This window comes from Schistocerca piceifrons, chromosome X (assembly GCF_021461385.2).
Source record: "Schistocerca piceifrons isolate TAMUIC-IGC-003096 chromosome X, iqSchPice1.1, whole genome shotgun sequence".
Lineage (NCBI taxonomy): Eukaryota > Metazoa > Arthropoda > Insecta > Orthoptera > Acrididae > Schistocerca > Schistocerca piceifrons.
In genome coordinates, this window is record NC_060149.1 from 366,407,075 (window position 1) to 366,434,669 (window position 27,595).

General features: G+C 42.8%; 2 protein-coding genes across 2 annotated transcripts in view; both read left to right on the top strand.

The window, feature by feature from the left end:
* Window positions 1–17,207, top strand: part of LOC124722360 — a 345,875-nt gene extending 328,668 nt beyond the window's left edge. Inside the window, exon 5 of the mRNA XM_047247535.1 lies at window positions 17,095–17,207. Within this exon, the coding sequence (XP_047103491.1) occupies window positions 17,095–17,115 (21 nt within the window). The 3' untranslated portion in view covers window positions 17,116–17,207. The remainder of the gene's footprint in view (window positions 1–17,094) is intronic.
* A 71-nt stretch (window positions 17,208–17,278) lies between these two features.
* The window catches only part of LOC124722145 (kelch-like ECH-associated protein 1B), a 119,332-nt gene continuing 109,015 nt past the window's right edge, over window positions 17,279–27,595 (top strand). The window contains exon 1 of the mRNA XM_047247350.1: window positions 17,279–17,501. Coding sequence (XP_047103306.1) covers window positions 17,310–17,501 — 192 coding nt within the window. The 5' untranslated portion in view covers window positions 17,279–17,309. The remainder of the gene's footprint in view (window positions 17,502–27,595) is intronic.

Consider the following 27,595-nt stretch of genomic DNA (forward strand, 5'->3'; position numbering starts at 1 on the left):
CAATGGAGCTGTGGTGTAGAAAGTGCATGGGCATGGGGATTTAGTAGGAAACCAGTGTACATACACGCTTTTCCTATACTGATGATCAGGTCGTTGCAGCAAAGAGGATATATTTTACACGCTTAGGAAGTTACTCGAAGAGTATAAAAAGTGGGGTAAGTAAATTAATTTTTAGAACACGGAATACCTATATTTAGGAGAAGAGATAGGTAACCTGGACGCTACGGACACTTTATTAAAGTGTATAAAGAATTTAAGTACCTGAGTAGTATCCTATCATGTGAAGAAAGATGTGACAGAGATGTCCAATGATGGATCAGGCTGGGAAGGGCGGCTACCTAAAAACTGAACCATGTGCTTTCGTCCTCTAAAATGAGCTTAAAGGCTAAAAATTATTTATACAAATCCATCGTTGAACCAATATCAAGCTATGGGAGTTAGCGTTGGAAACTCACAGAAAGAAATAAAAAGAGACTAATAGCTTTAGAAATATACCACTTGTTAAAAACCTGTAGAATTTTCTCACTTGACCACATAAGAAATGAAGAAGTTACAGAAAGGACACAGACTCCTTATAGTGTTACGCATAAAATAAAAGAAAGACAGCGAGAATGGTTTGGACATGTCAGAAGAATGGATGAAGACAGATGGCCCAAGTGAGCACTTTCATGCCAATCTCTGGAAGGAGAAGAAGAGGAAGACCACGAAAATGTGGCTAAGTGGCATCCAGGAAACGATGGAGAGAATAGGAATGTAAGAAGATGAGGAAGAATGACGAGATCGGGGCATTTGGCGACAGAGGGCGGGATGCGGCGACAGCTGTAAGACCCCCGCAACAAGAGGAAGTACTGTAAATAATAAAAATTCGCTTCTTGGCGACCAGCGTGGCAGGTGAATCCCTACTCTCTCTCTCTCTCTCTCTCTCTCTCTCTCTCTCTCTCTCTCTCTGCTCCAGTAAGATAGGGCTCTTGCTTGACCGGCCGACTTCACGCTGTGAGACCTTGTGGTGTGTCGTTACATGAGTCTGCTTTGTGATCCTACCTACTCGCTCGCGTCCCTTAACAAGATCTTCCTATACAGTTCATTAAAACATAGTAACAAAAAATGGAATAAACCTGGGCACGCCACAGTGTGAGATCAGGTGACCTGAGATGCCAACAGCAGTGAACAAGATCTTGATGTCCACCTGTTCCAGTCCAACGTTATGGGATGGTGACCCCACACTTCAAGGTGAAAGTGAGGTGTGGCGTCGTCATACATAAAAATGAAATCATTGGAATCTTCGTTACGTTGAGGAAACAGCCAGTGTTACAGCGTGTCCGGATATGAAATTCCCGTTACAGTTTCTTCCGCAAAAAAGAAAGGTCGATAACCTTTGTAAAAAGAAACGGCACAAAAAACAATCGCTTTCGGTGATTCTCTTTCATGTTCGACGGAGGCTTCAGGATTTTGTGACCTTCGAGTTGTTACATTATGCCGGTTTACTTTCCCGATAGATGAAACATCAGTTCGTCCGAAAAGATGAGTCGTTCGCAAAAAGTGTCCTAAAATGGAAAATCCGTACCTTCTGTTGTGGTCACCGGGACGCAATTGCTGCAGTAACTGCAACTTGTAAGGCTTTGTATGCAGGCGGTGTTTCAGAACACGCCACACTGTTGTTTGATATAGTCGAAGTTCCCGGCGTGCCTGTCTTGTGGACTTCTGTGAACGCATCTCGGATACGCTCGACATTTTCATCAGACGTGCGTGGTCGACCAGTGCCCTTCCCTTTGCATATGCAACCAGCTTCCAAAAATCTTGTATGCCAGTCATAAATCTGCTTGTGCAGAGGCGGCTTCTCGCAGAATCAAAGGCGGTATGCACTTTGCACTTGAACGATGGATTGACTTCGCGCAAATTCCAACACACAGGATCCTTTCTCTTGTGGTGTAGTCGCCATGTTGCTACAAACAAGCAACAGAGCAACTGTGTCTAAACTTTGAACCTTCCTCTGTCCAGTGACATACGCAATGTGTTTGTATCTTTTGTAGTTTGTCTGTAATAAACAACTGAAATCTGTTTTTTCACTGTGCGGCTGGTCCCGGTGGAGGTTTGAGTCCTCCCTCGGGCATGGGTGTTTGCCCTTAGGATAATTTAGGTTAAGTAGTGTGTAAGCTTAGGGACTGATGACCTTAGCAGTTAAGTCCCATAAGATTTCACACACATTTGAACATTTTTGAACATCTGTTCTTTCTTTTTGAAACACCCTGTATATTTGTGTCGAATAACAACTGACGAAAAATTAGCCACAACGCCAAATGTGTGAAAAATCGAAAGACTTTGTAGACGACAGTGGTTTATTTACGACGAATATTCGATTTTTTTTATATCCAGTAAAAACCATTTACAACGAACTGAAGTTTGTTACTCCATCGGGTAGTTTTTCTGTCATCTACAGCTGCAAAAGACTCTTTTGTAGCAGACATTCTCAGTAGCAGCAGCACCTTCCTATAAGTTGCGGCTGCACTGTTTTGCACGGCTGACGCGGCTCATCTGTCGCTTTAGGCCACAGACAGCGTCCGCTGCCGCTGCCGCTGCCGCTTCCGCCAGCCGCACGATGGGAACCGCAACTACTGGTTCGATAATGGAAGACAATAAAACGGCATGGCTGCCGCGCAGCAGAAGGTGTCGATCCGTGACTCAGGCAGGTGCAACACCTGTTGTGGTGCTGCTGTGTCGAGCCAACATTGTGCACGTAGCTGTACCGTGCCAGAAGTTGTGGGGGCCTTGCAGTCCGGTGCTGGATCGTCTCAGCGTATGACCCTCGCTTCTAATGGCTGCGTACCCGAATCGTTTTTGTTGCAGCGTATCTTGTAGGAACCTGAGTGACCCAGTATGACAAATTTGGAAATTTGTGTTAAGTTCCTATGGAACCAAACTGCTGAGGTCATCGGTCCCTATGCTTACACACTACTTAATCTAACTTAAACTAACTTACGCTAAGGACAATACACACACACACACACACACACACACACACACACACACACACACAGATGCCCGAGGGAGACCTCGCGCGGTCAATATGACACACATTTTCCAAGAGACGAATCATTCTGTCCGCTCGAATTCTGACACATGCCGATACTGCGCCTTACGACGTCGACGGAGCATCACAGTACTTGCATCCAAGTTTCGGCTTCGTTCGACAGGTCTTCAGTGGCTGAGATTGGCATAACACTGATCACTCCAATCAAACAAGAGAAGATGTTAATGGGCCTTCATGTGCACCAGCCCTCTGCAATCTTACGCACTTACTCCTGGAAAAGTGCTCTATACAATACGTTCTCGTAGTTAGAACACATAGGATCACTCTCTTTGCGTGTTGCGATATTCACTCTCGTTAATGTATTTGAGGGTAATTCTACACAGTAATGTGAAGTACGTGGATGTAAAATCAGTTGTTGGGAGGGGTGATGGGTAAATTGGATTTATTGGGAGAATTTTAGGAAAGTGCATGTCAGCTGCAAACAATATTAGGTACAGGTCGCTTATTCGACTTATTCTTGACTACTCTTTGAGTATTTGGGCTCCTCATCTGCTCATATTAAAGGAAGAAATCCAAAGAATTTATAGTCATGCAGAGAGATTTTTAACCAGTTCAGTTTATAGGAACGTGTGACGGAGACTTCGGTGATCTTAAATGAGAATTACTGCGACCTTTTCACAATGTTACAAAAAAAAAAAAAAAAAATGGCTCTGAGCACTATGGGACTTAACGTCTGAGGTCATCAGTCCCCTAGAACTTAGAACTACTTAAACCTAACTAACCTAAGGACATCACACACATCCATGCCCGAGGCAGGATTCGAACCTGCGCCGTAGCGGTCGCGCGGTTCCAGTCTGTAGCGCCTAAAACCGCTCGGCTACTCTGGCCGGCTGTTCACAATGTGATATTGGAATGTTTTAAAGATCAAATGGCCGAGATACGTTTTAACTTCCGTATATTTTGGGAAAACATCTTAAGAACGAGATGAATAACAATAGGGCTCATTCACATGGAACATTTAACGGCTGGATGAATAACGGTACGAAGACTCGATGGCTTCGGTACACATAATAGGCTTGTTGCAACAAACCATCTTCATGTAAAATCGTAGTGTTCTCCAATTTCGTGTCACCTGCGTCTGGCGTGTTGCGTGGGGGAATGTGCAGTATCCTACAGCGAGCGCTACAGACCAACTTCTGTCACCGCAAGAACAGATGGCAGTCAAAGCGCATGACTGGTCATCGTCACCGCCTCAAGAGATTGTCGTTTTCCGTAATGGAATGAGTTCGTCTCGTAGGCCGGCCGGGTGACCGCTACGGTCGCAGGTTCGAATCCTCCCTCGGGCATGGATGTGTGTGATGTCTTTAAGTTAGTTAGGTTTAAGTAGTTCAAAGTTCTAGGGGACTGATGACCTTAGCAGTTAAGTCCCTTAGTGCTCAGAGCCATTTTTTTTCTTCTCGTAGTCATGACTACAGTATGTAGTGCGTCTGAAAATAAGGTATGGGAAACATATTTCCGTTTGTTAAAGAGAGATTTCCGTACTCGTTACCTCCTAAACCGTTTAGCTGATGGCCAGTATTAATTTACCGAGCGGGGTGGCGCAGTGGTTAGCACACTGGACTCGCATTCGCGAGGACGACGGTTCAAACCCGTGTCCGGCCGTTCTGATTTAGGTTTTCCGTGATTTTCCTAAATCGTTTCAGGCAAATGCCAGTATCGTCTCTTTGAAAGGGCACGGCCGATTTCCTTCCACATCCCTCCATAATCCGAGCTTGTGCTCCGTTTCTAATGGCCTCGTTGTCGACGGGACGTTAAACACTAATCTCCTCCAGTATTAATTTGTAAAAATATTGCAGTTCCTTTGACATAACGTATTTAATTCATTGCGAATAATGTTACTAAGAGGATGCAAAGCTCGCAAACGCGATAAGTGGGAAACGATGATAACTATTATTAGTGAACAAAGTTCTTGGAAAACTTTAGTTTGCAATTTCTGTGTCTCAACGGAATACGCAAATATACTTAACCTACAATGTTCGCACGTAACTGTTACGTACGTCGACCTAAATGAAATCCGAACGTGAGCAAATGATAACTGTGCATCCTGTGAGCGGTGTTGCCCTTTTACGTTAGTAATTGCAGTGTAATGTCTGATCAGTACTGGAATAAATGGTGTGCAAGACGTATGGACCAATATTTTACTTATTCTTAGCTGAAAGTCAACAATATCGCACCACTGGAAATACTGGCTGCCTACTGTTAAGGAATAATAATCGTCATGTGAATAAAAACGGCACAATTGTATTATGTAAAACTACATGCAGACTGCCTTGCCAAAAGTAGCAGCATAGGCCTTTTTTATAATTACACGTTTAGGTAATTGTTTAAATCAAAATCTGTATTACCAAACGACTGATCGGGAGCTTGGTCACATAGTTCATGTTGCAGATTGCGTAACGGCTTCCAAGGACAACAAAATATTGATTTTCAATATTTCAGTTAATTATCTACGGAATTTAAAAATAAGAAATTCTGTCGTAATCTCTTTGAGTGGCACAATCTAATGATACAAACAAACAAAAACTCCGTCCGAACAGGTCTCGGAAGGCCCAACGTTACTGACCACCGCTCTGTCGTCTTCAGCCGATAGGCGTCAGTGGATACGGATATGGAGGGGCATGTCGTCAGCACACCGCCCTCACGGCCGTTGTCACTTTTCGCAACCGGAGCCGGCTACTTCTAGTCAGAAAGCTCCTCAATTGGCCCCACAAGGGCTGAGTGCACCCCGCTTGCCAACAGCGCTCGGCGACGCGAATCTTATGTTAAAGTCTTAACACAACAAGACAAGTATTACAGTCAGAAACTATGTGCTTGTTTTGAGGCACCGTAACAGCGCGCAAATGCCCAATCTTTAGTCATCTAGTTCAAATGATTCAAATGGCTCTGAGCACTATGGGACTTAACATCTGAGATCATCAGTCCCCTAGAACTTAGAACTACTTAAACCTAACTAACCTAAGGACATCACGCACATCCATGCCCGAGGCAGGATTCGAATCTGCGACCGTAGCGGTCGCGTGGTTCCAGACTGTAACACCTAGAACCGCTCGGTCACCCGGTCGGCTTAGTCATCTAGTATTTGCGAATGAGAGGACTTAGCGACTTCCAAAAAACCTTACATATAATTTCTAACCTTAAAGAAACTTTTTCTCGCTGACACTCCGCACAAAATGACGAAAGGAAAAAAGTTCATCGCTTATCACATTCTCGTTGATCGTGAAGTAAAACTTCAGCATCAGGTGCGACGTTTTTATTTATTACTTCTTTACCACTAACTCTATTCACAACATATTGTGCAGACATTATCCTAGTACACCACTAAACAAACCTGCAACATTATGTTATTGTACGACAATAGTTCAGGAAATATGACATCACAAGCACAGAGATGTATGAAAAATTTGCTTTTGCTTAAAATGGAGGTGAAATTACCCAGGCTATATTCATCCGGTGCTTCATAATGAGAGCACTCAGAGGCTTCCGACAAACAAAACATAATTTAAGACCTTTTCAAAACTTTTTCTCACTTACGTGCTTAAAGCCAAATATATAACACTTTACATTTTTTTTATGAAGTAATGAGGCATTTGAAGTTGTTTTGTGCACGGGAGTTCGATAGTTCGATTCATCAAGGATTCGGGGGTTTACTTGTTAAATAACATCCCAGTGAAGACGCACGTGAGTGGAGAAGTATAATTTGGTAAAAAATAAGGAATTATTATTGTCAGCAAAAAAGTTACGACATAAAGAAGCAGAATTCCTTACAAGACACGATACTGTTTATGCATATAGCCACCATACGTTGACATGAGCTGTAGAAACTGTACATGTAAGCGTTGTCGAAAAATTGTGTCTGTTCATGGGACCCCGTCTCTCATCCGCGAAGAAGGTAGCTAAGGAAACTCCTGTCTGGTCTATTCTCAAGGACTGTTCTCCTCTCTGGGGGTCACCAAACAGCGTTACCCGAATATATGGAAAAGTTCTAAAATAATTGTGAAATGTGTCACAAGTTTGTTTAAAAATGTAAGAGTATTTAGAGATTTGCTCAACAAAATTCGATGGGGAAATCTAAAACAAAGTAGTTTGCGTCATGAAAAACAATCCATCTTAAAGTCCGAGAACCCTCCTCCTGAGAGAAGTTAAGAAATTTGTTGCTGCGAGACTCGTATAGTTAAAAGTTACGACTGTATGCAGCTATTAGACTTCTCGTGAATGGCAGAGTGCACAAATACTCCATTTACGATTCGCCAATGGTCGTCATTCGGATCGTTTTTTCTTTGCGTGCCAGCGGTTTAACAGGACAACGAAGATAAATAACTCCTCTGCAGGTGAATTACGGTCACTGATTAGATTTCTCAGTGTAAAAGGTCATCAAGCGACAGAAATTACGCCCTTTTGGCCCACGTTTATGGCTTTCAGCAATGAGTGAAGGAAAAGTAAAGTAATTGTTTTCTGATCTCAAGCAAATCGGTGTGAATATACACGATGGGGAGATGAGTGACACTCATATGCTCCTGGTGAAAAGTTGTTGTAAACACGCTGCTTCCCAATGAATGTGCTTGTATGTGTGTTTTGTAGATGTGTTCTGAATTTTACACTGGAGCAAATGAAAGGATGTTTGTAATCAATCACAGATGGACATGCCTCAGCAAACCTGACCAGCAGGCAAATTTGTTAACGTACACAACTTAAACAGATAATTTCCATTAACAAACTGTACATAAATACTGCAATCAATGGCAGTAGTTGAGAGGCATTGCTACAGCCATTTATTTTGTTCTCATTTTTGTCCAATTCGGGAGGACGACGGTTCAGACCCGCGTCCGGCCATGCTGATGTAGGTTTTCCGTGATTTCCTTAAATCGCTTAAGGCAAAATGCTTCCTTCGAACCGGTACCGCCGACTTCCTTGCCCATCCTTCCCTAATCTGGTGGAACCGATGACTTCGCAGTTTGGTCCCCTCCCCTAGATCATTCAACCAACCATTCTTGTCCAGTCCAGCTCTCCGTCTTTACGAACATGATTTTAACAGGACGTTAAACTCTAACGTCCCAATGATTTCTTACTTCCCACGTCCATGTCATGTACGGTGGTGAAGTTAGAGATATTAGGTCTTATACAAAGGCGTGTAGGCAACCTTTCTCCCTTGCATCATCTGCGAATATAAATTTTCTTATTATTTATTTCCCGAAGTTCCACGGAAACCTAAGAACCAAAGTTATTACGTCGCGGAAGAAGTAACTACATGTGTGATTCAATGGGCTCACGATCTACCCATCTGATCTTCAGTATTCTTCTGTAGCACCTCATTTCGAAAGGTTCCATTCTCTTTTTGTCTGAACTGTTCATCGTCCACGTTTCACTAACGTACAAGACTGCACTCTAGGCGAATACCTTCAGAAAAAGACTTCTTAACACTTCAGTCTATATTCGGTGTTAACAAATCCTCTTCAGAAACGCTTTTCTTGCCATTGACAGACTGTATTTTATATCCCCTCTCCTTCGGCCGTCATCAGTTATTTTACTGCCCAAATAACAAAACTCGTCTACTACTTTAAGTGTCTCGTTTCCTACTCTTAAATCCGTCAGCATCACCTGATTTAATTCTATTACATTCCATTATCCTTACTTTGCTTTTGTTAATGTTCGTCTTATATCCTCCTTTCAAGACTCTATCCACCCTGTCCAACTGCTTTTCCAAGTCTTATGCTGTCTTTAACAAAATTACAATGTCATCGGTAAACCTCAAAGCTTTTTTTCTTCTTCCTGATTTTTAATTCCTTCTACAAATTTTTCTTTGGTTTCCTGTACTGTTGGCTCTGTGTACAGATTGAATAACATCGTGGATAGGCTACAACCCTGTCTCACTTTCTTCTCAACCACTGCTTCACTTTCATGCCCCTAGACTCTTACAACCGGTGTCTTGTTTCTGTACAAGTTGTTGATAACCTTTATATCCCTGTTTCTATCCATGTCCTTCAGAATTTCGAAGAGTGTAGTCCAGTCGAAATTGTCAAAAGCCTTCTCCAAATCTACAAATGCTTTAACATAAGTTTACGTTTCCTTAACCAGTCTTAGAAGACAGGTGGTGGGGTCAGTATTGCCCCACGTGTCCCTACATTTCTGCAGAATCTAAACTGATCTTCCCAGAGGTCGGTTTCCACCAGTTTTTCCATTCTTCTGTAAATAATTCATGTTAGTATTTTGCAACCATGACTTATTGAAATGGTAGCTCGGTAATATTCATACCTGTCAGCACCAGCTTTATTTGGAATTGAAATTATCAGTCTAAGGTTATTTCACCTGTCTTATACATCTTGCACACCAGGTGGAACAGTTTTTCCATGGCTGGCACTTCTAAGGATATCAGCAGGTCTGAGGGAATATCGTCTGCTCCAGGGATCTTGTTTTGGCTTTGGTCTTTCAGCGCTCTGTCAAATTCTTCTCTCAGTATCATATCTTCTATCTCATCTTCAGTTACGTTCTCTTCCCTTTCTATAATATTGTCTTCAAGTTCATTACCCTTGGCCGGCCGGGGTGGCCGAGCGGTTCTAGGCGCTACAGTCTGGAACCGCGCTACCGCTACGGTCGCAGGTTCGAATCCTGCCTCGGGCATGGATGTGTGTGATGTCCTTAGGTTAGTTAGGTTTAAGTAGTTCTAAGTTCCAGGGGACTGATGACCTTAGAAGTTAAGTCCCATAGTGCTCAGAGCCATTTGAACCATTTTTGAACCCTTGCAGAGACCCTCTGTATTTCTTCCACCTTTCGGCTTTCCTTTCTTTGCTTATTACTGGTTTTTCATTTCAGCTCCTTACATTAATACAGCTGTTTTTCTTTTCTCCAAAATCTCTTCAATTTTCCTGTAGGCGGTATCTATCTTTGTATTGGTTATAATTGCTTCTATATCCTTACATTTGCCACCTAGCCAAACCTGCGTAGCCATTTTACACTTCCTGTTACTAATTTTTTTTTTAGAAATTTGTGTTTCCTTTCGACTGCTTGATTTGCTGTATTTTTGTATTTTCTCCTTTCATCAATTAAGCTCAGTATCTCCCGTAATATCCAAGTATCTCTGTTAGACCTTATGTCTTTATCTTTTTGATCCTCTGTTGCCTTCACTATCTCATTCGTCTTCTACTGCATTCCTTTTCCCTGTTTCAGTCAACCGTTGCCTAATGCTCCCTCCAAAACTCTCAACAACCTCTGGTTCTTTCAACTTACCCAAATCCCATCTCCTTAATTTCGTATCTTTTTGCAGTTTTTTTTCAGTTTTAATCTACCGTTTATAACCAGTAAATTGTGGTCAGAGTACACATCTACCCCTGGAAACGTCTCTCAGTTTAAAATCTGGTTCCGAATCTCTATCTTACCATTGTAAAATCAATTTGAAACCTTCCAGTGTCTCCAGGTCTCTTCCACGTATACAACCTATTTTCATGATTCTTAAAACAAGTGATACCTATGTTTAAGTTATGCTCTGTGCAATATCCTACCAAGTCGCAGTCTCATTCCTTTCCCCCAGTCCATATTCACCTACTAATTTTCCTTCTCTTCCTTTTCCCACTGCCTGATTCCAATCGCCCAACATAATCACATTTTCCTCTCTCTTAATTGTGGGAATAATTTCTTTTATCTCACCATACATTTCTTCAATCGCTTCATCATTTGCAGAGCTAGTTGGCATATGCAGTTGTACTATGTGGTGGGTGTTGCTTTCGTGTTTATCTTGACAACGATAATGCGTTCACTATGCCACTCATAGTAGCTTACCCGCTATTCCTGACTTCTTATTCATTATTGGGTCTACTCATGCATCACCCCTATTTGATTTTGAAGTAATAAACCTGTACTCACCTGACCAGAAGTACTGGTCTCCTTGACACAGCGCTTCACTAATTCCACTATATCTAACTTCAACATATCCATTTCCCTTTTCAAATTTTTCAACCTGTCTGCCTGATTAGGGTAACTAACTTTCCATGCTCCGACCTGCAGACTACCAATCTTGTTTTTTCTGATGACATCTTCCTGAGCAGTCGCAGCGCGGAAATTCGAATGGGTAGAATATTTCACCTCTTGAATATATTTTACCGAAAAGGATGCCATCGTCATGTAACCACACAGAGCATCACGCTCTCGGAAAAAATAACGGATGTAGTTCCCCTTTCTTTCAGCAATTCGCACTACAAGCACAGCAAGACGACGTTGGTTGATGTTAGGACGCCAGATCAGTCCGTGATCCAGAATGTTGCCACCCACAAATACTGAAAAGGCTGCTGACTCTCCTTTGGAACCTCACGTTTGTTTGGCCTGTCAATAGATGCGCCTCATTTGAATGCACCCACGGTACGGCATGCGTATCTTCGATGCACGCAAGCCGACCCACGACGGGAAGGTCCATGGCTCATCAGGTGGAACACCTGATTATCCTGGTTAATGACGATCCGAGACTCCGCGGATGACGGAATACCGCGGTTAATTCAGAGTGCACACATTTTTATCGAAAACTACTATTTGCTAAAGTTAGAACACATGATACATGTCACATTTGAACCCCCACTTCATTATTTACGCCTTAGCCTATTCCCCAGATACTGACAACTTATCATTACACATACTGTGTTTCACTGTATTTCGTATATTCTGTTTTCAGTAAATAACAGTCAAAATTTTTTGTTTATTTTCGATTCATTTTCTTCCTGTCGACGGTTCTAGTTTTCTGGAGAGTCGAAACTTGGTACATTCAAACGAATTTTGTCCTGCATTATCTAATAACACCGAGCGAGGTGGCGCAGTGGCTAGCACACTGGACTCGCATTCGGGAGGACGACGGTTATATCCCGCGTCCGGCCATCCTGATTTAGGTTTTCCGTGATTTTCCTAAATCGCTCCAGGCAAATTCCGGGATGGTTCCTTTGAAAGGACACGGCCGGCTTCCTTCCCCGTCCTTCCCTAATCCGATGAGACCGATGACCTCGCTGTCTGGTCTCCCCCCCAAAACAATCCAATCCACAATCTAATAACAGATCAACGAGTTTCAGTGGGTTGGCGTGCGTGATGACGAGTTCCTCCATCACTGACGAATTCATTAGATCATTTATAGATATACGAGGACACGCTGAAAAGCAATTCCTCCGAATTTTTAATGTGAAAACCCTAAAGCTTTTAAAATAAAACCAATGTTATTAACATTCTACATCTTTATTCTTCATGTCTACATATTTAAAGCCCTTTGCCGCTAGAGGGCTCCGAATTGTAGGATGTGTGGCGGTATGTAAAGTAACTCTGTCGGTGCGTGAGAAACAGAGTTTCCAATTCGAAGACTTTGTCCGCACATGGCATTCTTCGGCATTACAGTGCCAGACCGCACACGAGCGCTGCGACATCTGCAACAATCCGACGCCCTGGTTGCACACTCATCGATCTTTCTGTATACAGTCCCGACTCGGCCGAACCCGATTAGCATCTATTACGAGAACCTAAAGAACACTTTCGAACACTTCACCTTGGTGGTGATCAAACAGTGCAAGCAGAGGTGAGATTGTAGCTCGTCAGCAAAATTAAACATTCTACAGTGTCAGTATCAACAAACTAATCTCATCTACATCTACATACTCCGCAAGTCACCGTATGGTGCGCTGTGGAGGTTGTCCTGTACCGACACTAGCCATTTCGTTTCCTTTTTCAGTGTCAAATAGACCGAGAGAAAAACGACTGTCTGTATGCCTCCGTATGAGGCCTAATTTCTCCTATTTTACCTTCGTGGTCCTTGCGCGCAATGTATGTTGGCAGTAGTGGAATGGTTCCTGATTATTAGAGTTCTGATTAGGGGGTGCATCGTCTTCTGACGCTACAACGTGAGTCTCATGCATAATAGCGTACTCTAAACGGAAATATTCCTTCTAATTGTACACTACTGGCCATTAAAATTGCTACACCACGAAAATGACACGCTACAGACGCGAAATTTAACCGACAGGAACAAGATGCTGTGATATGCAAATGATTAGCTTTTCAGAGCATTCACGCAAGGTTGGCGCCGGTGGCGACACCTACAACGTGCTGACATGAGGGAAGTTTCAAACCGGTTTCTCATACACAAACAGCAGTTGACCGGCATTGCCTGGTGAAACGTTGTTGTGATGTCTCGTGTAAGGAGGAGAAATGCGTACCATCACGTTTCCTACTTTGATAAAGGTCGGATTGTAGCCTATAGCGATTGCGGTTTATCGTATCGCGACATTGCTGCTCGCGTTGGTCGAGATCCAATGACTGTTAGCAGAATATGGAATCGGTGAGTTCAGGAGGGTACTACGGAACGCCGTGCTTAATCCCAACGGCCTCGTATCACTAGCAGTCGAGATGACAGGCATCTTATCCGCATGGCTGTAACGGATCGTGCAGTTACGTCTCGATCCCTCAGTCAACAGATGGGGACGTTTGCAAGACAACAACCATCTGCACGGACAGTTCGACGACGTTTGCAGCAGCATGGACTATCAGCTCGGAGACCATGGCTGCGGTTACCCTTGACGCTGCATCACAGACAAGAGCGCCTGTGATGGTGTACTCGACGACGAACCTGGTTGCACGAATGGCAAAACGTCATTTTTTCTGATGAATCCAGGTTCTGTTTACAGCATCATGATGGTCGCATCCGTGTTTGGCGACATCGCGGTGAACGCACATTGTAAGCATGTATTCGTAATCGCCATACTGGCGTATCACCAGGCGTGATGTTATGGGGTGCCATTGGTTACACGTCTCGGTTACCTCTTGTTCGCATTGACGTCACTTTGAACAGTGGACGTTACATTTCAGATGTCTTACGATCCGTGGCTCTACCCTTCATTCGATCCCTGCGAAACCCTACATTTCAGCAGGATAATGTACGACCGCATGTTGTAGATCCTGTACGGGCCTTTCTGGATACAGAAAATGTTCGACTACTGCTCTGGCCAGTGCATTCTCCAGATCTCTCACCAATTGAAAACGTCTGGTCAACGGTGGCCGAGCAACTGGCTCGTCACAATACGCCAGTCACTACTCTTGAGGAATTGTGGTATCGTGTTGAAGCTGCATGGGCAGCTGTACCTGTACACGCCATCCAAGCTCTGTTTGACTCAATGCCCAGGCGTATGGAGGCCGTTATTACGGCCAGAGGTGGTTGTTCTGGGTACTGATTTCTCAGGATCTATGCTCCCAAATTGCGTGAAAATGTAATCATATGTCAGTTGTAGTATAATATATTTGTCCAATGAATACCCGTTTATCATCTGCATTTCTTCTTGGTGTAGCAATTTTAATGGGCAGTAGTGTAATAGAATGGTTAAGGCTTTTTTTCCAAATTCCACGAACTCTGTACTGATAATCTGCAAATCTGATGGGCACCCGGATAATCGGGAGCTTGCTTTATGTAAAAGCTGTAGGGCTCGACCTGCTGAAAACAATTAGTGTAAGACATAAGGAATGTTGCAAAACTAGCTGCAGTAAGGTAATATATTTTTTAAATATTTTACACAACAGGCCTGGTTCGGCTTCTTCACATCATCAAGTGACGTCTAGTTGGAAGTGACAACCATGTTGCATCCACAACAAATTTTTCTGTCATGCCTTGGTAAGTATATTACCTTTTGTAGTTACGAAATGTAAATGTACGTTTTTGTTGGATTACCAAGATATGACAAAAAATTTACTACAGATGCTAATCGTTCGTCACTTCGAACTAGACGTCACTTGATAATGAAAATAAGTCGAAACTGACCTAGCGCGTTATATATATACTGGGTGATCAAAAAGTCAGTACAAATTTGAAAACTTAATAAACCAAGGAATAATGTAGGTACAGAGGTAAAAATTGACACACATGCTTGGAATGACATGGGGTTTTATTAGAACAAAAAAAAAGAGTCCACTAAATGTCCGACAGATGGCGCTGGACAGTAAAACGTCAGTGACTGCACATGACAGTCGTGTATAAAAGGAGCTGTAATAGAGAGAAACGGATGCGCCAGTAGTCGCAACATGTTGACGTTACCTGAAAAGGCGCTTTTAGTGAAGCTGTATTATCAGACACGTGAAAGATCTCTTGCGCTTGTCGTTTGGTGATGATCATGTGTTCAGCCGCCACTTTCGTCATGCTTGGCCTCCCAGGTCCCCAGACCTCAGTCCGTGCGATTATTGGCTTTGGGGTTACCTGAAGTCGCAAGTGTATCGTGATCGACCGACAGCTCTAGGGATGCTGAAAGACAACATCCGACGCCAATGCCTCACCATAACTCCGGACATGCTTTACAGTGCTGTTTACAACATCATTCCTCGACTACAGCTACTTTTTGGAATGATGGTGGACATATTGAGCATTTCCTGTAAAGAACATCATCGTTGCTTTGTCTTACTTTGTTATGCTAATTATTGCTATTCTGATCAGATGAAGCGCCATCTGTCGGACATTTTTTTGAACTTTTGTATTTTTTTGGTTCCAATAAAACCCTATGTCATTCCAAGGATGTGTGTACCTCTCTATCTACATTATTCCGCGATTTATTCAGTTTTCAAATTTATAATGACTTTTTGATCATCCGGTATATAGCAGCTAGTTTTGGGGCATTCATTATGTCTTATACTGACGTATACTATGCTGCAGGCCCAACGGAACGTAAAATATTGAAAACGTTGAGTAAAACGTTCTCGCCATCGAAAGCTCGAGGATTTTATTCGAATTGACGCGGCTGGAAAACCGAGAACGTTTTATTTTTTTATTTTATTTTATTTATTTATTGTTCTGTGGGACCAAATTAAGGAGAAGTCTCCATGGTCATGGAACGAGTCAATACATGAAATTATAACACGATAGTAGAAACAGATAAAATGAAATACAAGAAACGTATTCAGGCGACAATTCGTAAGGTTAAATAAAGAAAATCAACAAGGAAACACTGGAATTTGCTTAATTTTTGAGCTCTTCCAGGAGCTGCTCTACAGAATAGAAGGAGTAAGCCATGAGGAAACTCTTCAGTTTAGACTTAAAAGCGTTTGGGCTACTGCTAAGATTTTTGAGTTCTTGTGGTAGCTTATTGAAAATGGATGCAGCAGAATAGTGCACTCCTTTCTGCACAAGAGTCAAGGAAGTGCATTCCACATGCAGATTTGATTTCTGCCTAGTATTAACTAAGTGAAAGCTGCTAACTCTTGGGAATAAGCTAATATTGCTAACAACAAACGACATTAAAGAAAATATATACTGTGAGGGCAATGTCATAATTCCCAGACTCTTGAATAGGGGTCGACAAGAGGTTCTCGAACTTACACCACATATAGCTCGAACAGCCCGTTTTTTGAGCCAAAAATACCCGTTTTGAATCAGAAGAATTACTCCAAAAAATAATACCATATGACATAAGCGTATGAAAATATGCGAAGTAGGCTACTTTTCGCGTTGAACTGTCACTTATTTCAGATACTGTTCTAATGGTAAATAAAGCAGCATTTAGTTTTTGAACAAGATCCTGAACATGGTCTTTCCGCAACAGCTTACTATCTATCCGAACGCCTAGGAACTTGAACTGTTCCTCTCGCTTATAATATGCCCATTCTATCCGATCAAAATATCAGTTCTTGTTGAATTGTTCATGTATGCCGTCGCGAAAGACTCCGAGGACATATTGAAAAAGTTTTTAATTATTTGTAATGTTTAGCGGAAGATCATATGTGAAGAGCAGCCATAGAGCAAGAACTTAACCCTGCGGCGCCCCTTCCTGCTCACAGCACCCAGATATTTTTTTCGCTCTTTGTTGACACAGGGAAAGGGAGCAGCGGGCTGATGCGGAAGGTACGTACCCCGCCAGTGGCTGGCGGAGAACTAGTGCAGATGTAGATGAGGTAATGTCTGCGGCGGCGGCGCGCGGTCGTGGCGCTGCGAGCCGCGGCGGCTGAGCGATAAGCGCGCAGCTAGGCTGACTCTGCAGTTTGGTGGCGGCAGCCTGAGCGGGTGCGTCGCGTTGCAGGTGACGCTGCTACGCCTGTGACCGCCGCCGGATAGCATGCGCTGTGCGCCCAGGACGCCGCCGCGACCACGCTCCACCCGGCCGCCCAGCTAGCACCCGAGACTCGAGCTCCAGCGCCGCAGTGCCTTGTTCCCCGGGGGGAGGGGACGGGGTGTCGGGGGGGATGTGTCTGTAGCGGCACAAACGGACGCCTGTGGCGAGTGCTCGTGTGAGCGATGGACGACGGCGAGGACTACTTGGGGGCTCCGAGCTCGGGACCCGAGGTCAAGGGTCAGCAGGCGATGGGAGGAGGCTGCGTCTTCAACAAGGCGGCGCCGGAGGTGGTGACCAAGGCGACGGCCGGAGGCAGCAGCGAACTGGGCGACATGACCTTCTGCATGGCCAACTACGTCAAGGACGCCATGAAGGTACCAGCTCTGCTTTTCGCGCTTCCTGCTTGCGCACCACTCTCCCTCAAAGTAATCCTTATTTGTAGTGTCTGCACCGGCGACTTCACTATTGCAGCGTCAGACCATTTTCCTCTACCGTTACTTTCGACAAACCTCCGTTATACCCGGAGCACTAAATCGAAATTTGTTGGCATCAGCTATTCGGTTGGGTATTTTCTTTCTCCAATTTCGTATTCTCAGCAGTTCTCTCCACCTGCAAGAGCATTTGCGCTCACAACTGCCGTGCGTCTCGCTTCCGTGCCAAATATCACTATGCATCGCCTTTTCTTTCAGTCGACCTATTGTGACGTTGTCTAGCCAGCACGGAAATCTCATCTCATCCTCCGCAATGAGCCCAATTTCGCGCTCCACGAGGACACGTCTTTTCTCATTGTCAGTGCCCTCTGCTGGCAGCCGGAGAAGGACCCGCCGATGTCGTGACGGTGCTCGTAGATCGAGGAGGATGCGCCCGCTGGCAGTGTTCCCGGTAGCGTGATGTGTGACGTGCGCCGAGAGGCCCTGGTATCTGTGCCTGGGTGCCGCTCACACTTATCACCAGAGTTCCCTGCCCGCCATTTTGCTAAGCAACCACACTGTACAAGAGAGCGTTAATCGCCTAATGAGAGACAATTGAAGCTTAGGGGGCGTTACAGCCCGAGGGTCAGTCACCTATATATCCGCTGCTTCTCATCCTGTCTACTTACGCAGCTGTGTGAATACGGAACGTTAGTTCACCAGTGTAGCCCAAAATGAAAATGAATGGCAACGCTTCTTCCCATAACGTTGTAGAATATAGTAACAAGCGGATACTCCTTTCCTTTCAATTTGCACCTACTGTACGGTCACAGCGCGTACGAATGATTAGTTGGACGTAAGAAGGCGTCAGAAACAAGACGGTTCTTGATAAGAAGAAAAGAAAAATAGGTTCATTGTTGTCAGTGACGCTAGTGTAGGAATGATTAGTTGGACGTAAGAAGGCGTCAGAAACCAGACGGTCCTTGATAAGAAGAAAAGAAAAATAGGTTCATTGTTGTCAGTGACTCTAGTGTAAATTCTGATTTTCTGAGACATGGTACTTCCATACAGGTCCAGCACTTAAACGCATTTATTACAGTTTATCCTCTCCTTTTTCGGACTGCGTATTGGGTAACTGTATGGTCGCAACTGGGCAGGGGTTGCCGTTTTGTATATTAGGCTATTCGAAAAGATATATTTAGATTTATTCAGACTCTAGCTGATTAACTTCTAATTAGCAGCTATTTGTGTAGAATTTTAAGCTGACTGCGGTGGTTTTGGTAACTCTGTAGTTATTCGATACCGTTCGCAAAAGAGATGGAGTCAAACTATCGGACTACGTGAATAGTCATACATCAGCATACAAGCGCGACTTCCACATTTTTATTACGATACTGAGATAAAATTGCTCTACTTTTTTTCACAATATACGCCATGCTGATTATTTGTTTCAAGGGACACTAACTTCGATACTCTCCTTTCGTGGGCAATTTGTTATCACATGCACACTACTTGATTAGTAGTAAAAGGTACGTAGAGGACCCCCCCCTGCTTATTTGGTAATTTATGTACAATACCTGTACATAGTATGCATGAATACGTGTCGGAAACTTGTCTTTCATCTAACATACTTCTTCTGAATTTACCTCGAAATTTTAGTTTTTACGGTAAAAAGTTCATTAAATATCACAAATTGTATTTTTAAGTGTTTTGACGAAACCGAAAGGCTAATGATTTTGACTGCACCATCACGTGTAAGGGCGTGATATGTGTACTGCAACACCTTTTCACTCAGCTCTGGAGATGGTCGTTACTGACCGAAATTAATTATTTGATTACAAATAAACATTGCGATACAAGACTGAAATTATAATAAAGAAAATGACATAGTATTTAAATATGACGCTGACGTAAACATTAGGCTACGTTACAGGTCAGTCTGTTACCTCAATATTCATTTGGCTTTCACATTCGTTGGCTTCGCCAATTCGCCATATTATCACCTTTCACCCTAACCTAGGTCTCGCGCTACGCTACAGGTCAGTCTGTCACCACAACAAAGATTTCAGAGGCCAATATCGCACTTTAACTAATTAGCTGTACTACACTAGCGCACAAGCACGACTTCCACTTCTAGGGTAAGATATTCGGGAGGAACAGAGTTTATTTAAATTCCCGTGATTTCTCTACATCCGTTAAGGCAAATACCGGGGTGATTCCTTTAAAGACACTATCCGTTTCCATCCCTTCCCTTTCCTTCCCCTACCGCAATGACACTGCCGTCGACGGGACGTTAAACCCTAACCCTTTCGTAAATCTGTTGAATTAAATGTCGACTGGAGGTTAAACGTTTACATTCCTTTCTTCTGTCCTTCCTACAAATGTCCGCACCTGGCGTCATTAATTTTCCTGTCTGTTAGTTCCGCTGCAACGCGCCTTTGTTCTTTGTATTCGGAATATTGCCAGGATAGTTTAGTTGCAAACTTTGTTTCATTATTCATTATGAAGAGATAACAAGGGAACCGAATTATACGAGCACACGTTCTGTGGAAATGATAATTTTCAGAGAAAGAGTATATTTCATTAGGGATGATGTTAAATTAATATAGTTGTATTAGAATGTTCAGATGAATCTGTGCGTAGTAGTCTCAATTACTTGCCGTTAATACTATTGAAGCAGGAGTAATACCAGTGGTCTCAAAATGTTCACATCTACTGTTTTTTAGGTGCGATGTGAGTGCATCTCATTGAAATAAGTTACTTCACTAGTCAGACGGTGCAGAATGTAAGCATACTGGTTGTAAACGATAATTGTTTGCATCGTAACACAATGGTATAGAGGAAGTCGAGACGTAAAATAGAGCACTACGTAAAATTGGCCTAAAAAAATTTAGGTTTTCAATATTTTCTCGCTCTCTTCGCACAAACTATTAGTCCTAGGAAAAAAGATAATAGGTGCTTTTGTGTAGGAAGTTCTAATTTTACACCGGGATACGTTATCGCTAGAAGCAGCGGTTTTCGAGTTATACAAGAAAAAACGTAAAAAAGCGACCTTTAAAAGCACTCCCAAGCACCCCTCCCGCCCCTCACGCGCGCGCGCACACACACACACACACACACACACATACGCACAGCACGACTCAGGATTTTTAATATGGCGTCCCATCTACCACTGTTCGAAACTTTGAGGCGCATATGGTAAATAATTCGTGTAGTAGCAAAGTTTTTTAGAGTGATAGGAGAGTGTGCCATGAACAACAAAGTAAAAACCCTGACCGGAGGGTAGTGAGGCGGGGGTTTCGCTGAAGGACACTTTTTTTACTTTTTTCTTGAGTAGTTCGAAAACCGCGGCCCCTAGCGAAAATGTATTCTGGTACAAAATTAAATTGCATACAAAAATGTCCTATTATATATTATTTAGGACTAATAGCTTGCGCAAAGAGCGTGAGAGAAACTGAAAATCTCGCGCGACGTGCATGCGCACGGGTTTTGTAGGCCGACTCGAGGTAGTTACCCGGCTTGATTGACCACAGGTGTCCTGCATGAAATTGCTCGTCTCGTCCTCTTCTATACCACTGTGGTACGTTGTATAAATACCCAGTGTCAAAAATTATTTCGTATCTTGGGAACAGGTATCCGCGTGTGTTCACTGTTGTGTTAAGGGTATTCGGTAGCGGTGGTTAACGACTTGTTGCGTAGTTTAAAGGGATTCGATTTTCAATTTTCATTCGTAAGCTGAGTCCACGATTCGGCAATTTCTGAGTCTCGCAGTCTAATTCCTATGTCCAGAATGAGTTAATGATAACGGGCAGTTGTGCTATGTGACAAGCCGGGAGGAGGGGGTGAAGGAACGTAACGACCTACTTTTCTCTAATAAAAGCGTTTTTCTGGATTATTTACATCTTTGGGTGGTGGTGTACCTGGTCAGGGGATACGATCCTGTTTTTCGAAAATTTTTATGGTGAGATCGTTTCATCTCATTTTGCATTCCGGAAGACTAATATTTAGGATTTTAAAGACCACTTACTGCGTACGTTGTATTTGTTTCATCCGCTAAGTACTGTTATTTATTCTCCAAGCGGAAACATGCCGTACTATTGTGGTAGCGAGTATAGACACACCACATTCGGAGGCGTTTTTTCCGTTGACAGTGTCTAGTCTTTCATACTTCCATGAAATCGGAGATTGTTATTAACGATATCTTTCGTGTTTGACTATCTACACGAAAAGCGTTCAGCACATTCACCACCAGACTCTAGATTTTGTTCATGTTATGCTGATTAGTTGATTGCTTCCTGTACGTTCTTCCAGGATGTTTGCGCCTAATTTCCGGAAATTTTAGGAATCACGATATGATTTTAACAGAATCTTCCGTCGGTTCTTGGTAGAACAACATTATAATAATAAATGAAAAGCACCAGTTTGCTTTTGTTCTACAATATTGTTCTATAATATTGTAGAACAAAAGCAAACTGGTGCTTTTCATTTATTATTAATCACGATATGCTAAATGCTTCTAGGTCGCAACAGTTAAAGATTCACAGGGAATGTTTCGGTTTTACCAACGAAGAGATATTACTATGGAGTTAAATTTCCGAAGGCGAGAAATGCTTTACCCGCCATCATTTATTTGATATGTGCTTTCGCGTTCCCAGCAGCAACTTAAGTACTGAGAAAACGGACATTATCTCTTTTCCATTGAAAGAAATCAAGGTCAAGAAAAGCAAATGGAACATAGCGGATGATGCGAGAGAGCTGAATATTGTCACGTGACAGAGAGGGTTGCACCGTCAGTATTTTCCGTGGATGAAGTTTGACCTTTTTTAAAACATCTAAAACGCGGAAAAAGTCCACTCTTTATCAGAGGCACGTGTCATTCCGCGTTACTTGAGAACTACACTTGCAGCAATTACGTTATATGTTGCCAATGCAATTATTCCTCATTCGACCGAGCAGATAAATTGTGTTGCAATTATGTTGACTCCTTTGTCCGGAAGAAATAACGCAATGAAATGCAGCGAAACACCTACGAGATGTGAAAGTGAAAATATTATGTGATCGACATTTATAATTTACAGGTGTAACACTATTTGTTATCCAGTTAACGTCATTTAGGCGAGCACCTTCGTTCATACCTTACCGTTTCCAAGACCATGCAAAACGTTTGCGTGGGACAATGTTATACTGCAGGTCGAATAGATACTCGCGACTCAGGTCGCGACTGCGTCGCGTGCCTTCTTCTTTAATTACTCTGGAAAATGAAATCTCATGTGTGTATCACCAGAGGCCATAAAAACCAGGTCAATTTCCCTTCTGATTTTATATATATATTTCCATGGAAACATGCAATACAGATTCCTCACAGATTCTCTCTCTCTGCGTCGTTTTCTTACATAAGTAGTGGACTTCGTATTTAGGAAAGCGCAAGACCATCTAGTATGACCACATGTAGAGATGAACTCATAGCTAGGTACTTGCACCATCATTCTCGAGATAAAAACTATAGACCCATAATATCAAAGCAGCTCTTGTCAAATTTTATATTTGGAGTTACAGAGAAAGGCTTAGTGCCGATTGTGGTATTCTAGAGGCTCAGCATCCACAGTTATGTGTATTGATAAAGGCTCCATTGAGCTGAACTTCAAAAGTTTACTTTGTGGACTTTGCACATTCAGGGCGCCAGTTATGTAAAAATGTGTTTCATGGGATATGATTAATTTCTTCCAAAAATCTCGTTGTGCGGTAATATCGTTAAGCAGTCCGCTCCCGACAGCTGAGTGCTCAGCGCGACAGACTGTCAATCTTAGAGGCCCGGGTTCGATTCCCGGCTGAGTCGGAGATTTTCTCCGCTCAGGCACTGGTTGTTGTGTTGTCCTAATCATCATCATTTCATCCCCATCTACGCGCAAGTCGCCGCAGTGACGTCACATCGAAAGACTTGCACCCGGCGAACGGTCTACCCGACGTGAGGCCCTAGTCACACGACATTGTCGTTAAGCAATCTAGACACTGTGAAGACATTGCATAGATTTTGCACAACAAAAGGTTTAAAGGGTTTTTGCTTCTGGCTGATTTAGTTAACCGCAAATTCTTCCTTCAGTTCGTAGTTTTTAGCCGTGTTGCGACTTTCTGCATTCATGTTATGTTGAACCGGCGCCAGAAAACGCGTCAGTGCAGCGATCACAACATTTTTTTTTTTTAAAACGAAAATTCCATTATTTAGGCACCGTGGTCATTTTACCAGAGACCACTCACCACCACGTCAATTTGGAATCTATTTCTAAGTGTTTGGCGAGAATTTCTAAATCGTTTTCTTCTTATCAACAACCGTTTGACACAAAAATGCCTAAATGTTATCCAAATTTTCTGGATCACATTTATGATTCCAGCGGATTTGTAATTACTATTTTGATCGCACGTTATCGACGTCAGTGAAACGTTCCGCAGAAGGCAAATGAGATGCGTAGCAGTTATGTATATTTTTCCAGCATCCCTGGACAGCCGTACTTGATACCGTTACGTGCGTAACGGTACTAGGCAGTTAAGTGCACGATTTGGTCGGCATTTTCAGTCCAGCTAGTCAATATGATTCAAAGAGACTACGACCTCTTCATTAACTATAAAATTCATACTAAGGGCAGGCACTATTACCGAAGGCTTTGTGTTGATAAATGCTGGTGTTTGTTTGGAAGGTGACAAAGATTCACAGTGGAAGAATTTGGCATAGATTCTCGGTCGCTAATCTTTACGCACCAGCTGCTTTGTCTTCTGAGATACTGTGAGACCCATGACGACTCGAAAAACTTCACTCTTTCTAAATAAAAATAATTTACATAGTATCCAGGCCGTTACCATTTCATAACCCGCGACCGTTTTAAAAACGTATCCGTCACAACATATCGGTATCCGTATCAAGCGGGTCTCTACCAAAATTTACGCCTTGTTATCCAACGCTCACTATGTGGCGGAGAAAACCTACTGTCATTACTATTTGTCTCTTTTCCTTACCATTATACAGATGCTGCATGATTTACAAAATGAGCTGAAGCAATGCTTTAAATATTAGACTCGTTTTCGGTAGGACGACGATTCAAACCCCTTCAAGTCATCCACATTTAGCTCTTACATAGATTCTCTAAATCGCTAAAGACAAATTCTGAGACAGTTCATTTTAAAAAGATACGGGCATTTTATTTCCCTATGCTTCCCCAGTCCTTGTATGCTACGTCTTTAATGACCTCATCATCGCTGGGACATGAAACAACAGTCTTACTTAGCTTTGGGTGTAAAGAAACGAGAACTTTCAAGCTTTAATTGTTTCGCGACTGCTCAGCTTTTTAACATAGTTGTCTTGTTGTCTTTATGTGATAGGATTTCACGGGCAAATGATATGTTGTATACTTTTCTCTGAAGATATATTTGTATAAAAATTTGGATTTTGTAGCTCAATGACAAAAAAATCTCAAATCGTGTTACCAGAGGTATCTCAAGTCTTGAGCCAATTCGCAGTGCTTGTAGTTAGGGACGTATTTTTTTCTTTTTTACAGTTTTTCGGATGATCTCATTCAATTCCATACATAAATGGCAGAGACATAGCACAAGGCTACTTAAGGGTTTCCCCTGCACAAGAGACAAAATCATGGTTCCTAATACCTGCTGGTTGCGCACGGAATATCTAGTACCTACAAAGCTTATTCATGATAATGAACCGTATCTTGCGAGGTTCCTAAAAAATCGTCGTCACGACATGTAAACTACTTAAAAAAAAAAAAGAAAAACGAGGCCATACAGTTTTGAGGGGCTAAGTTTATGTTGTCCAGATCACTGAACTCGCATTGTTCTACTTTTGTCGGACTATACACTACGTTAATTATTTTTGGAAAGGCAGAATTTTTTTTCCGCGCTAGGACTCGAACGTGCCTACTTGGTTTCCGCGGGCAGTTTGCTACCATATTTGCCAGCAGGGCAAATCTCACCGTCACTTATTTTGGGGATCCATAGAAAGAATCCGGAGAAACTCTGTCGATGAGCATATGTCTGACGTTCATCTTGTAACACACCCAATATTGTGCAAAGGATAACAAAACTGAAAATACAGGTCAGGTCGTATCTAGAGTTCCTTTGTGTTATTGGCGACAGTCTTACATAAACACCGATCACGCTGTTTGTTGCCCGATATCCACGCTTCTTACCTGGAGCTGAATGATGTAATGTCACTAGAATATAACAAATACGTACCAAACTAAAACCAACTACGACCATCTTAGTTGTGAAAAGAAAAAACGCTCTGTCATGCTACTACCGTGACCTCAACCCTCGTCTTATCACAGCACTCGATGATAAGTGCTGCATGTGAAAGAGTTTTCTGACGTTCTGTGCATATTGTGCAACTGTTAATGATTTCACTTGTATAAATGTTACAGCAACCGAATTCGGAGAGCAGCAAAAGTTCGTTGATACAAGGTAGTCCAGCCGTAGCGAGCTGTTGGCTTTAACTACAGTGAAACTAGAGTATTACTGAGATGTGTTAATTTAAAACAACTCTGAACAGTCGTCCTATGGCAGTGTGTCGTTAATGCGAGCCAGAGATGAAACATTTTTTAGAAATAACATGATAGGTACTATATTTGAAAATGTAATAGCTATTTAATACAAATATTTCCTCTTTCGTTCACTGAGTATACCTAGCACTCAGAGTAAACATTTTTGGTTTCAGCATCAAAGAAGTCACAAATAATTTTGTCGGTCAAAAGTGTATATACATAGCAACTTGGTACAACAGCCGCAAATGTTAACAGTACTTAAAAATAAAAATCAAATGTACGCTTCATAATTTAGCGTGGTGTCCCACAAATGAAGGTCGATATTCCACAAGTTAACAGGAATGGCCATAGGAAGCGAAAAAAATTTTACAGAGGAACTCTCAATTTCGGCTAGTTGTCGAAAACAATTATAAACATTCATATGTTCCCCATAATTTTAAATGGTTTCGTTTCACTAATTTTTATTCGTTATTGATTTGTTAGGTTAAAAATTTGCAGCAATTCACGAAAACTTCAGCAGTTTGTAATAATTATTAAAGGCCACACAAATGAAGTTCATAATAAATTTACCAATCCCCTAACTAGAGAAACTGCACATGAAATATGTCTCAGGTGTGTTGTGAACATGGAGGGTTTTGAGGGATAGTGTTGAGGGAGTGGGAAGGGGTGGTTGGGGGGGGGGGGGAGGAAGCGGGCAGTTCCATCGTAGTAGAAATACATTGCTTTCCATGCGGCCAGTGAAAAGCCCTTTGGTTGCTCAGCTGAGGTATTTTATAAGGTAAGATAGAAATAGCTTTTGATATTATCCAGACAAGAGCATACAGCTACATCAAATTGTTTTGCTTTAAACGGCCGTTTCTGTCACCTCCCGAAATACTGACCTGACATGCTACATTTATAAGGTGGCTATAATTTCGCATCTTACAAGCACTCATCTACATATTTTGCCGTGTTTTACAACCGGAATTACCTATCATTTGATAGGTTGGAGGTCATATATATGAATATTTAAAGAAGACTGACATTGTGACGTACACCTTGTAAATACACTCCTGGAAATGGAAAAAAGAACACATTGACACCGGTGTGTCAGACCCACCATACTTGCTCCGGACACTGCGAGAGGGCTGTACAAGCAATGATCACACGCACGGCACAGCGCACACACCAGGAACCGCGGTGTTGGCCGTCGAATGGCGCTAGCTGCGCAGCATTTGTGCACCGCCGCCGTCAGTGTCAGCCAGTTTGCCGTGGCATACGGAGCTCCATCGCAGTCTTTAACACTCGTAGCATGCCGCGACAGCGTGGACGTGAACCGTATGTGCAATTGACGGACTTTGAGCGAGGGCGTATAGTGGGCATGCGGGAGGCCGGGTGGGCATACCGCCGAATTGCTCAACACGTGGGGCGTGAGGTCTCCACAGTACATCGATGTTGTCGCCAGTGGTCGGCGGAAGGTGCACGTGCCCGTCGACCTGGGACCGGACCGCAGCGACGCACGGATGCACGCCAAGA